General features: G+C 36.1%; 1 protein-coding gene across 1 annotated transcript in view; it reads left to right on the plus strand.

The window, feature by feature from the left end:
* The window catches only part of MYOF (myoferlin), a 73489-nt gene that overhangs the window by 745 nt on the left and 58611 nt on the right, over positions 1–14133 (plus strand). Inside the window, exons 2-3 of the mRNA XM_082002452.1 lie at positions 5882–5937; positions 6847–6938. Coding sequence (XP_081858578.1) covers positions 5882–5937; positions 6847–6938 — 148 coding nt within the window. The remainder of the gene's footprint in view (positions 1–5881; positions 5938–6846; positions 6939–14133) is intronic.

Genomic DNA, 14133 nt, shown 5'->3' on the forward strand with positions numbered 1-14133 from the left:
GCTTCTGTTTCAGGATCCACATTTTACAAGCTTTTTGCAAAGGCTTAACCCTTTGCTGTAAAAACCCAAATCTAACTGCATAGATAAAGCCACTCTTAATTTTGGTATTGAAGATTACCTTGTTGTTTTCCATCTGAAAAAATCATTCCTTTGTCTTGATTACTTTGCACAGCCATTGCTCACTGTTACACCAATTGGTTTTATTGTGACTGGTTTATTGTTGTTACTACCAACATGTTGAAAAACAGTAGTACCATTACTGAAGGTGGTTGGTTTTGGTTTGTTTTTTGGTTTTGGTTTGTGTTTTGGTTTTGTTTGTTTGGTTTTTTTTTTTTTACAAACTGAATTGCACTGTAAAATTTTGGCTGTTGAGATAAATTAATTAAAAACAAAGATTTAGGAAGGAAACCATATTTTACACTTTCACTGCTTGTCAGATACATATAGAAGAAAGATAAAACAGTGTGGTAAAATTAGCATTTATATGTAAAGCTAACTACATTTTACAGTATATTTTACCTGTTGCCATAATTTCCTTATTTGGCTAGAGTAAAGGAACTTGATTTCAACTATTGGTTTATCTTTAAGGTGCAGAAACCTCCAAGTAATTTTGCAGCATGTAATATGTCAAATGAAATTGTGACAAACGGTCATTTTAATTCCTGGTGACCTGGTTTCTTAACTGTGCACTGAAATGGAAATGGTATTTCCTAAAGTATGAAAAATCATTGCAGGGGTTTGTCACCTCTAGAAACCAAATCTGAAATCAGGACATTTTGCTGCAGGCTGGAAAAGGACAAGGCAGTGCACATCCAGTATCTTAACTTCCAGAATAAAAAGCTTTTGGATACTTTATTTCAGCATCAGAAAGACATGATGTCATTCTATTTCCTTTCTTTTCCTCCTCTTTGTTTTTTTACCCCCCTTTGTGTTAGGACAAGTGGCTGAGCCTGTCTCAGTAGCTTTTGGAACTTCTTACTTCTTAAAATATGATTTTATTTGCCCTGCAAAAAGTGCTGTTACTGGTGTCCTGTAATTTCTCTGGTTTGTACCATTTCTTTCTGCTGCTTCTTAAGCATTCGTATTCCCTTTTCAGTTCCTTGTCTTTCTCTCTGCTTTCCTGTCAGCGTTTTGCCTTTTGGTGGTACCTCTGTTCCTGCAGTTTCATACTCCAGAGTTGGCGTATGCCTTCATTTCTTAAGTGTCCTTAATTGTCTAATTCCTCCTTGTAATCTTTTGTTCCTTACTGTGGGCTCTAATGCAATTCAGTTTTAGATAGTAAATATAAGCTACAGATCTATTTTTTTCTTCTGCATTGCTGGATTTGTTTCCTCAGTCCTTCAGTTATTCAAACACTGGAACTGGGCAAGAGACACTAGAGGAATGAGTTTATCATTTATGTGCTATAACTGGGATTTTTAATGTTCATGAACATGCTTAACCATTGCCTTAAATACAACTTCATCATTATGACAGTTTTCTAGTAGCATATTTAATTTCTCATTATATGTGCCACTTCTCTTTATGTGGTTTTACTGCATACCAACTGTCTGATTTTTTTGCTTTCTGTCATGGGTGACTCAAGGGGGCCAGAAAATATCAGGCTTTTGCCAGCTATTTAGCAGCTCCGATTTGATTTGTAAGCAGAGTACCTGGTTGGCAGGTGCAAGGGCATAGGGATCATATCTGAAATATGTTGAACTTTGGCTGTTTATGTTTATAAATGTGTTTTATATACAGCCTGCTCCCCCTTCACCCTGCTAGTGTGTAGAGATGGAAAACCAAGCTTATTTTAGGAAGGTGTATGTCAAAGGGCAGCAGTCTTTAACAGTAGTCCATACCCACTGTAGCACCCGGGGGACATAAAAAACACAATTGGGAGTTTATTTTTTCAGACTGGGAAAAATTCAGGCATTTGCAGACTTTGGCCATAGCCCTGCAGTACATTTTCAAGTTCTTGTTTGACTCTAGAGTATTCTTGCAGAAGTGTTAGAGAACAGCACTCATTTGACAGAAAATTGCTATGGAAGTTGACATTTCATTAAACAGTATTTTGTTCGTTAGTTTTTTCGATCTTAAACTTACGTAGCCTTTGCTAATGTCAGGTTCAGTAATTTTAAGACTTCAATGAAAACACACGCTATCTCTCGGGATTAGACCTTTACAGCTATGCTGTGAAGAAAAAGGTCATGATACTACAACTATTAGTATGTAAGTGACTCTGCAAGCACTTTATATGTTAACACACATATGTTAGTATAGTTTCATCTATGTATAGAATAGGATTCATCAAATTAGTGTGACTAAGCCAGTTATAGACTATACAGTCAGTACAAGTAATACAGTGACGTATAGTAGATACATATTAGGAGGAAATAGCTGTTTCTGTTGTGATATCTTATTTACAGTAGAGGGGTTTTGTGGCAGCATTCAGCTTTTTTTTTTTTTTTTTTTTTACACATTTATGGTCAGTCCAGTGGGATGGAACTTTTTCTTTTATTTACTTTAAGAACAACTCACTGTTCAAAGAGAACTACACCCCGAGAGTAAATCAGTATTGCTGTCTGGAACTGGGTGCTGTTACTGCAGAATTGCGAGTTAATCGTCATTCTATGTGAGATGAATTATTAGTCAAATTATTATGAAAAACTGTTGCTATTTGCTTAAGTGGCACTAAGTGGTAATGATTGAACTGGTACAATTCTTTTGGTTTGTCAGATACACCAAACTGGGAAAAAATGTGTCAGCTTCTTGTCTTTGGGTAGAAAAATTGACACAGTTGCTTATATGTGCAGTCAATACTAGGGCATTCAGTGCTTTGATCATTCCTTTTGACTGCCTCATTCAGCTTTATGCATTAAAAACTGATGTGAAATGGCATTCAGTTTGATTGGGCCAACTTGAATAAAATTTCTTTTTCCATTTGTGTTTAATCTAGGAGCTTTCCAGCAGACCTGCAATAGTTCATAGCTATGTTAGTTTATGTTTCAGTGTGTAAAAGAAAAGAGTTTTAGAGTGTAATTATTTACTAATTTTCTGTTTTGCAGAGAATTAAATTACCCTAATTTTAATTTCCTGGGTTTTGGAGGTCTGCCCATTTAATCCTGCAGTTGCTGCTACTGTGCAATCTTAATTCTTCATTCACAAAAGTTTTGTGGAAAACTTAGTGAACTGAAATGTGATTGCCTCCTGAATCTTAGACTTAAGACTGCTCTAAAAGATAATGTTTGCTTCTGCTATTCCCCACCTGCTGCATTTGATAAAATGCTGGTTATAATAGAAGAAAAAAATTAAGATGTAAGCATTGGTTGTTTTGCAGTACTGTAATTATCTTTCTAATGATGGAATATTATTATTTAAACAGCTTATCTTGAATGAATTTTTTTGATCACTGTGTCATCTCATTGACTATCACTAAGTTCTTATTACATTCATTTCCAACTGAGAATACTACACAAGTGGTAGATACTTCTATCAAGATAAAGCAAATAATGATTTCTTCTACAGTACCAAGGTTTTTGTAGTTAGTTTTAAAGAAACAAGTATATAGAGTGTCCTACCTGTATCCATTATCATTTCTTACTCTTATTTCTTGTTAGGACCAGGCTAAAAATGATGACTGTCCCTATCATACAGTTTATCCTGATGTGGTTTACAGTCTTGGCTATTGTAGCTGGATTCATTACTGGTAGAGGAAGGCAGCCTGAGGACCTGAAACTTACGTGAGCTCCTGGAATAATTGGGCAGTCCATCTCACCCTGCTTGGCAAAGATTTTTTTTGGTGGGAAGAAAGCTCTTTGCCAACAGTTTGGAAAACAAACAAAAAACCACCAGTGTATTAAAAGAATGATAAAAAGTATAATAAAAAGAAAGTCAGTAAAGTGAAGAAAATATGTACAAAATACATGCTTGAGGAATGTGAATGCTACACTCAGATTGACTAAATGTACTACTAAACCCCAATGTAAGTTGTGTTTCCCAGTGTTGTTCACCCAACTTACACACAAATGCATAACACAAAAAGCTTTTTTCTTAGGATTATCTAGAATATGCATCTTCTTAGTGGAATCAAGAATCTTACTCTTGTTTTTATGAAAATGGATAGTCCAGAGTGGAAAATTTTATTCCTTGTCAAGAATTGCTTTGTCTGTTGTTCAAGCCAGGGCTTTCCTTACCTTAGAAAGTTACATTTGAGTTTAGGCAGGGATCATAGGACTTTCATCCATTAGTTCAGTCGGGATCAGGTCTGTGATTCACTATCTCCTTTACAAACAGCTGCAATTGTTCCTTTTTTCACCAGCACGGAAAACACGTTTTCCCTGACTCCCAGCTCCTATTTGTAGAGGGACTTGGAGTACCAGTGCCAAACCCCAGATAATCTGGATTATTCAGTTTTGAAAATGCTTTGTCTCCTATCGGATAACGTGAAGTTGAATTTCTGTAACTAGCATGTTAATTAGTTCTTTGTTCCGCAAAATGCAAGTTCACAGCATGGTCTGTTACGAAAGCTCTTTCCTTTGTGGTACGATGTGAGTCAATATCCTGCATAAAGTGTAGACAATTCCTGTTACATAAATGTGAGTCAGTTCTCGCAATTTGCAATATGGGCTGACTTCTTTTTCTTTCGGTACATCCCTCTCTCATCCAATAAAAAGAGCCACCACAGTCTACTGCTTGAATATGAACTTGCCCATGTGGCATATCTTTACTCTTGCTTCCCAGGCATTTGCAATGTTTTCCTGGCAAAGCATAGCCGTAACTTGTGAATAATAAAAATGCTATTACCTTTACTGTAGTCCTTAAATACAAGGAGCATGTCTGAAACTTAGACTTCTTGTGGTGGCTGAGTGTTTTATAGATCAGCAGTTCGTTTACTGACTGTACTTAAATATACTCATTTGTTATCACTAATATATGCAATTTCTGTTTAGAGAACTGCATGTTTGCTAGTGTGCTAGTTTCTTTTGTGCTTCTGAGCATCATGTCAAGACTTGTTCGCCATTGGAGCTGTATAAGTATAGTGCAAGTAAAAAGTAAAATAAAGCTGTGGCATGTTACTTGCTTTGAACCTGTTGTAAGAACAGAATTTTGTTTCCCTTTTTAATAGATTGGGGGCCTGCAATAATACAGCCTGGATTGTATTATTCCTCTCAGGAGAAGGAATTTGAATTGAAATACCACACTATATGTAATTTATACCACACCCCACACTCCCATGATTTATAAGTTTACCAAATGTAAAATTTACCATGAAGTGTGGAAAATTTGTAATTTTTAGGCTACAGTCAATATCAGTGAAGTGATCTGTATAACCTCTGGAAACCATTTTTTCAGGAAGGACTGCACTTCCTCTTACATGGATGTGTATTTCTGTTAATATTTGCTCATTTAAAGCAGAAAGTGCTGACACGTAAGCATATCTTCTTAAGATTTTTTTTTTTTCCCCAAGTGATTTTATTCCAGAACTAAACACTTACAAGTATTTTGTAACACAGATATGGTAAATCTGTAACACATTTTCTTTACTACTGAAGTTAATCACTTTGAGGTAACTGTTTGGTTTGATAAGTCTTTTAGTTGGTTGTCTTTCATCATTGCTGAAGTTACAGTCAAGGGTCATAAAAGACTGACAAAACTAAACGTTCATTTTGCTTTTTGGGAATACATCTAGCTATGCTTAAACAAAACAGAATAAAAAGCCTCAACTACTAAAATTGCCTAGGGTACTTTCTGATTATAAAATGCGCAGCTACTGGAAGAGGCAAAAATAATTGGAATATGTTGTTTAAATCTCAAACTTTCTTTTGAAAATTGAAAGGAAAAATTGTGATATTTGTGTCATGCTTTAGCAAAAACAGGTGATCACCCTTTGTATTTGCAGATGAAAAAAAGAAAACAAAGAAAATTGACAGTGAACTTAATCCTGTTTGGAATGAGGTAATTTTTTTTAATAAATTCTTGGTCTTTTTTAACACAAAATGCTTGTAAAATTGGTAAGTCAATTGCTACAGTTGTGAATATTGGTTTGAAACAGGAACTAATCATATGTGTTCTTTCCAGATGTTAGTAAATGCAGGTGTATGGGTTCATCTTGTGCCATATCTTACAAGTACTGAAGTAATGTTTTTATGTAAAAGCAGATGGATATTTGGTGGGATTGTGGCCTGGTTTTGTTGCCTCTTACTATGGACCAAATGATATTCAGCCATTGCTTAGCCACATGTATGGGAACGTCAGTGAATCCTTTATTATATACTAGGAAAAAACCCTACAGAGTTAGAATGAATCATATATTGAAGTTCTTCATGGATAATTGTAGGACTGGTGCTATTTTGCATCTTCAGTAATGTTTTTCTTAGGGAAAATGTTTTCTTAGTAGTGGTTTTTTTCGCAAACAAATTAAAATTAAAGATTACTCTTACATTTTTAAATTACGAATACAAAGAAAGGGAGCCTACAAATATTTGTCTAAATTCAACAGCAACTGACTTCAACCAGTATTGCAGGGGAATAGTATCAGATCTTATGAATGATAAGAAAACACTTATGTTAATGTGAGGAAGTGGAGCTGCAAAAGAGGTTATGGCTCAGGATTAAACAATTTAGTTCTTTTTCTGTTATTGTTACTAGTAACTAGCAAATCAAGAATGTGCTATGAGTATGTTCCCAGATTTTTAACTTTGCTTTTGCAAATTTAAGCTGGACTGGTCTCTCTCTCACTAAATGCAAAATTTATCTCTGAATAATTTGGTTGTATACGCTACTCTGTTGTCAATTAACTTACACATAACTTGTAATTATAATATGGTTTTGCTCTGGTGTTTTGTTGTTGTATTTTTTTTTCAGATCCTTGAATTTGACTTGAAAGGAATTGCTCTGGACAATTCATCTTCCCTGACAATTATTGTGAAGGATTTTGAAACAATTGGACAAAACAAGTACGTTGTTGGGGGGAGGTTTCAGTATTAAACACAACTTTCAATATAGAAATCCAGGGAAAAAATGGAACAGATAGTTGCTGGAGAGAAATGATGGATGCAGTTAGATGGTTTCTGATGTAATACGTACTTGTAGCCTATAAGCCAGTGGGCTTTCCATCCCTCACCAGTTGGATTGTTACTCTGAAGCAAAGTGTCAGCTTTCTTTTTATATTTTTTTTTAGACATGCTGAAGCTAAATTCAAGGAATGTTTTAGGCATTTAAGGCAGGATTTGGGTAAAATTTAGAGCCCTTCACTTATTACTGTCACTTGAAAACCACCGTTGTCATATTTCAGTTGCTGTTTACTTGTAATAAAGGTCCTTGTGTAACTAGATTTATGCCACTACAGATACCTGGTGCAGGTTGTCATCTTGCAGAATGGTGCAAGGCAGTACCCAAGACCACTATAGACAATAAGTATCCAGAAAGTAGTTCTGAAGAACACAATTCTGAATGGCATTCTAAGAGCACAGCTAACACAAGCCACCAAAAATTACAAAATGCAGTTAAGGCTCTTCAACATCTTTAAAAACCTCCCTGAGAGGCTATATTTTATGTCAGTTATTTAAGTCTTGTCTAGGAAGAAGGGAAGCCTAAGTTCAATTTCCTATATTGTCTGGAGGCATTGACACATCTCCTGGGAGACTGACTTAGTCATCAGGATAAATATGTTGGATAAAATATAAAAACTGTCTTGGGAATGGAATCTGGGTTTCTGGTTTTTTGTGTCTTAGCTAGTAGGGTCTGTGAAATGTCATGTTCCTACTGAACTCTTCCTGGCCCAATGAATCATGAGTTCTCTGCATGGTCATTAAAGAGCTTGAACTTGAAAACAAAAGTAAATTCCCCAAGATCAGCTTGCAGAACTCTCTTTCGATGTCAGATGTGAGACTAAATTCTCTCACACTGAGTAGGGGAATTAATCTGTCTCCAATTGTTGGCCCAATGTTATAAGACTCAGGCTTGTTTTATATATGGATGATTGGCAATGCTGTTGCTACCTCCTCTTCTGGTTATATTTTAAAAACATTGTTTAAAAATGGATTGAGAATTTTTTCTTTGGTTGGCGGTTTCGGTTTTTCTGTTTTGTTGGTTTTTTAAGAGAAAATAGCTTGATATTAAGAGAGTCTTCTGTTACAAGTGAATTGGATAAACTCAGCAGAGGAATAAAATGCTTATCTAGCTTCCCATTTCTTAGAGGAGGGCTCTAGACTTTTATAAAAATGGGGTGGGAGGCTGCTGAGAATTGCCTTTTCTGACATTCATTTCTTGGAAAGACAGAAACTCCTATCAGTAAAGGATTGAGAGTTTAGGTCTTCAGCAGATAGAAATAACCCATTTTCCTGATGCCCCTAACATGCAGCAATTTAAGGCTCTTTCCCTCCTGCACCATTTCTGTTTTGGTTTAGTGCTGTTAGTGCATGGCGACGGGCTTGAATCCTACTCTAAAAGTCTGAACTCTACCAGTGCAGTATGTACAGCACCTATATACCTAAAACTGGGTTCTGCATTTTTCAGACATCTAAAAATCAAGTATCATGGGATCTAAGGCTGCAGACCTTTTTGTGTATGGTCCTTCTTTTTCATTTGTATGAGGCTAAAGAAAAGTTCATTCATGCAGTTGTTTGTTGAGTCCTCAGTACTCAGACAAAAACTTCTTCATGTAGTAGTAAGATGCTTAGTTTTAGTTTTGACAAAATCACGTTTTATTATTAATTTTAGAGAACTGAAGATGAACAAACAGTAGGTGTATCTACATGTGCCTGGAAGGATAGCACACAAAATACAAATAGATTTCTTTCAACTAAAAAATGAAAAATATATCTAGTTTTTCTACATGTGAAGTAATTACAGCAGAAGAGATGTACAGTGTGTATGACTTTCTGGAAATTTTTTTTTTGTTTGTTTAATCTTGCTGTTGAAGACACTGAGAAAGGAGACACCTTGAATTGAGGCTTCTATCTTTATATGAAAGGAGACAACATTCTAAAAAATTTTAGAATACTGAAATGCTTTCAGGTGTCCATGTTGGCATTTAAACATTTTTTGTAGGTTTATACTCTTACAGAATAGGAACACATAATAAGTAAGCATATCAGTAAGGTGTCTTGTTTAACTTTTAAGAGCAATCTTTGTATTTTTCAAACTTTTTTTTAAATAAGAATAGATTTGTTCCTGTGAATCGAGTTGGTAGGACCTTTTGACTGTGGCCATTGAAAAAAATTGTTGCCATGAAAAATTAAAATGGTACCTATGGCAACACTAGAATTCAATTCATTCACATTCTATTAAAAAATGTAATATATAATTATAGTAAAGCTGGAGGATACTTTTTGTCATTTTGACCTGGACTTTGAGGTTCCTGCTGTATTTGTGATGAAACAAGTGCATAACACAGACTCTAACAAGTTTTATGTGGTTCTGAACATAAGATGATAGAGATCAAAAAAAGAAGGGTAAAGGGTATCTGGACTTTTGTAGGATTTAAGCTTTAATTTAATATCAGAATTGGAGGTGTACAGGATGCCTTAAAGCAATGCATGCAGATCATTTCAATGAAGAAGACACAAATTACCTGTTGAAATTGTTAGCAACCTCTTGTGTTCTTCATGCCATTTGTTTTATGATTTGTCACACAGAAATATGCCTGGTTCCCAAAATCAATTGCAGGAAAAGAGTAAGGTCTTGGATAGTGGCAAGCTAATCAGAAAGCCTTTCTTTTAGATAATCTATGGCAAGGATAGAGTGCATTATTTTGTGTTGATGCTTGTACTAAAAGCTTTGTCAAAGTCTAGGAGTTCTTTCTTAACATGCATGACAAGATAAAGCTTCATGAAGGTGTTTAATCCTTACCTATCCCATAGTGATAAGATCTCTGCCTATACCTGTTTAAATCATAGGATTTTTGTGTAAAAAGGTAAATACATACATTCGGACAAGCATCACCTATAGACTTGTTTTTAAAATCTGTGCAAAACAAAAGCTTTGTATGAAGTACTAGATTTTAAACACGGATCTATTCCTCTGTTTGCTGTGCTCTCACGCTTTCTCTTTTCTGTCAATGCCAAGTAGCATTGGCTGTTGCTGTTTTGAAAGGGAGTATCACATCATCTTTTTTTTTTTGTGTGGTGAATTTGGATATTTATGACACTGAGCTAGGCATACATTCATATTTATTGAAAGCAGTCCACTTCCTTTGTTAGCTTTTCTTTACTACTTTCTGCCTCCTCCCAATATGTGAATTCAGGTTTCCACAATATACCAAGCTCTGTTGTAAAATCACTGTGAGTCAAGCCGATGGCCTCAGATCTCTCATTCTTGAGATTCCTGTAGATCACTAAAGCAGGAATATATTGCATGCTTCTAACTTCAGGGGAATGCCAGAAATCACAGAGCTTGATAGATGAAAGCTTGCCAGTAATCAGAATTTCATAATGGATTTTATAACGTATTGGAAAATAAAGGAAGGTGCTTATCTGAAGCCCCTAAAACGTTTCATTCTGTATGTGGGTTCAAAGTTAAGCAGGCATGGTGTTTGTTTTTTTTCTTCAAACCATATTTGTAAATATAATCTCGACTCATATTTGTAGCGCTTAACCCCTAGCTTGTGCAAATGCCTGTTTGTTTTTCTTGGGTTTATGCACTGGAATTTGTCTACCACTTATTCTGTGTACAATTTAAAAAGTAAAACAGTAAAATTCTTCGGGAAAGTGACTTCCATATATGGAGTTGTGCAAGATTATATAAAGTCCACACCAAAGACAGAGAAACACCTTCAAAGTAATGCTCTTTGAAAGTAAATCCTCAATAACCATCACATATTTGCAGTTTGATGTGTTTGGAAGGACTATTGGCAGGGAAACAGGATAAGGGGGTGAGAAGTGGGAAATACAAGAGTAGGCTTCCTGAGTGTAACAAGGTAGTAGGAAATGTCCTCTTGGATTTCTTTTAAAGACACAAAGCACTATAACAGCAGAAGAGATTTGGTATTGATGAACATTCACATTTAGACAAAGGAGCATATACAACAGAAAATGTAGAATAAGTTTCGCACTATTACTTGCATGTATGCATAACCTGTATTTCTGTAGAGTTAGTGATTCTATTTACTGAGTTTGAGAGAGATTTAGGACTACCATATCATAGTTTTGCCATTCTTTCACAGTATACTCTTTTAATACTCAAGAAAAAGGTCTATAGTTAGATACATGCCTGCAGTGCTGCAGCATTCCAAAAAGATGCTCGGTGCAAGAGTGTGCAAATGACACTCCCTTGCTTTGTGTGTATGCTAGTTTAGGATTGGAAAGGTGGAGTACGATGCCTACCTAAGGTCCTCCTGAGAGCTACTATAATGACAGTTTAAAAAAATGAAGGTGTGGGGGAGTGAGGGATGGACAATAATGTATCAATTTTTACATGTGAATTTGATGTGGTTTACTGAAGTTTTTCAGAGGTAAAGGACCATTATTTCAGAAATCCGGTACTTGCCATAGGCTTTTGACATTATTCATGAGTAGACCCGTTCACTTGCGAGGTGTATCTGGTGTTTAAGTTAAGTGGGATTTGAGTCTACATCAGTAATCTTTCCTTTAGGGCTTCATGTTTTTATTTATTTTGCTTTGAAGTCTAGATTGAATTGGGATTTAGTTTTTGAGTATAAATGGTACATCTGAGGGGCTGTGCCGCCCAACATGGAGCACTGAGAAGAAAGTACATCGTGTCTTTGGCTTTATTTTCTCTCTTCTGTAGGAAAATAAGCAGTGGGGATTGCTATTGTTATTTTCAAACTAGAGACAACTTGTGCTCAAACGTTCTGCCACCGTTGTTTGCTGCAGTGTAGGCTAGAAGCAGAACAACATGTTTCTCAATTCCCTCTCTCTGGCTGCTCACTCACAAAGGTCCTAGCCAATACACACCGCTATTCCATGCGGTGTTACTCCTGACTAGTTTGGGGCACCTGGTCTGTTGCTGTGCCTAAGAGGTGACTACAGAACCTATACTCCCCTCTATAACAACACAGCAGCAGATTGCAGTATAACCCATGATTTGTTACAGCTCCTAGAAACATATATAGCTGTTCTTCCAGCCCATTCTTATACTGACGCAGGAGGAGGAGCACACGGGATGTTGTTCGGTTTTTACGCTGTGCCAAAACACTTAACTCATTGCTTTGGCATGTTTCTGTAAATCAAGCTTGAAAGAACATTTGAATATTTTTCTGTTTCTTTTTTCCTAGAGATAGAATTTACTGCTTCATTTACAAGATCACTAAACTTTTGCAGATAGATTAAATGAATGCTCTTCATGGTAAAAAGACACAGTCATTGGAAAACATAGAAAAAGCAAACCACACTGACATGTCTGCAGACAGACCATCATAGGAATAAACTGGAGAGGACTCATCTGATCCATGCTTAGCTAGATTTTCCAGCATAAAGATGTTTGAAAAGAGAACACATCTGTTTTCTATTATGTCTAATACTGTTAGTAGAAAGATTTCAAATTCTCAGAACACAAATCATTATGCAGTTAAAAAACAAACAAAAAACCCCCGTAACTTCAGTTCCCCCTGTGAAGTTAAGAAAAGAAAATGTTAACAGGAAGTTACAGTCATGCCTGAATGAAGTGATTTTCATTCTATTTGAAAGAGAGTAGGGATTATGTGTTTCCCCATGTTCTTTGCATAGTTAGTAACCTAGCAACAGAAAGGAAAAACAGATGGGGCACACCCTTTTCTCAAGCAGAAAAATGCATTCACAAATGAACAGTGCAGCAAATTATTTAATCGTGTTTAAGTATTTTCCATAGTTAAATAATTTCTTGATTGTTTGAATCTTCCTACAGCTGTACCCTTTTGTGTGGGTTCTTTTCCATGTCAGTGTGGCTGTGCATAGTTGCAGGTTTTCCTTGCATATATTGTACGGAAGATACAGCCTGGTTAAGATTTAGTTTTGGGGTTTCCTGCCTCCTACAAAATAGTATCCATGCTTTGTTTCTTTTTTAAATTCTGTTCTTGCAAAGAGTATCATGAAATAACTAAAGAAGATAAAAATGTTGGTTTGCTCTTAATAAAAATTTCAAAACACAGCACAAATAACAGAAGGCGGGTGTTGGGTCTTGTAGCATAGAATCTGTAATGTAACATACACACTGCGAAAGAAAGGTTGAGTGTAGCAATTTTAACTGCAATGTGGGATCAAGTTTGCTGATGAGAGCAATCAATATAAACTTCTGCCAAAATAAACCCTTAAAAATATGACAAAAGAATTTAAATGCTTGACTCTCAGGGCATTAAAATCACTACGCTTCCAGCAAAAGTAGCAGGTAAGCAGCTGGAGGATGTGATATGCTAAAAAATTTAGTATGAATTGCTACCTTCACACAGAGGAGGAGTAATAAAATGGTTGGTACTGTGAGTTAGCATTTCCTGATCCAGGCATGGGTGTGAAGTTTCACTTCTCTTGGTTGTTTGGGCAGCTAACAGGAAGTGCTAACCACAGCCCTAACGGATTTAATTAGCTTTGGCACAAATGCAGCGCTATGTTTAATAGTTGGTCATCAGTAGTTCACTGATTTCATGCTGATAAAGTATTTCCTTTTGATTACTGAGGGGGAAGTATCATAGGCCTGGTACTGATAATGTGTATTTGAAGTGGTTTAAAATCTGCTTTTAAATGTGGACTTTGCTTTTATCTTTGGTGTCTTACTCAGTGTTAACCAGAATGTTTAAATTGTTGGTGGCAGGACAGGATTTTTGCTTTACTTCTGCAAAGCTAGAAAATTTTAAGAGACCTGGCTGACTGGGCACTATACATACACAAGTCTTAGGGATGGCCAAAAAGGGACTTAAGCAGAGTTAAAAAGCAATATGCATTTGCTGTCTACTGCCCAAACAGCTGATGAACGAAAGGTCAGAGGATGTATTGAGCTATTCCAAAAGCTGAAACTATCCCACTGGATGGTGTCGAGAGACCAGTATGATCTGGAATTAAACGGGCAAATGTTGTCTGCCTAGCCAAGGGGAAGAAAGCTGAAATAGCTCCAGCAAGGAACAGTGGTCTTTGAGGATGCATAGGTGACAGAAAGTATTTTCAGCTGTGCTGGAAGGAAAGGACTCTTTGTAACCTTGAAAGTCATGACTTCAGAGAGAGA

Source organism: Phaethon aethereus (genome assembly GCF_964289735.1).
Source record: "Phaethon aethereus genome assembly, chromosome: 7".
NCBI classification, from domain to species: Eukaryota; Metazoa; Chordata; class Aves; order Phaethontiformes; family Phaethontidae; genus Phaethon; species Phaethon aethereus.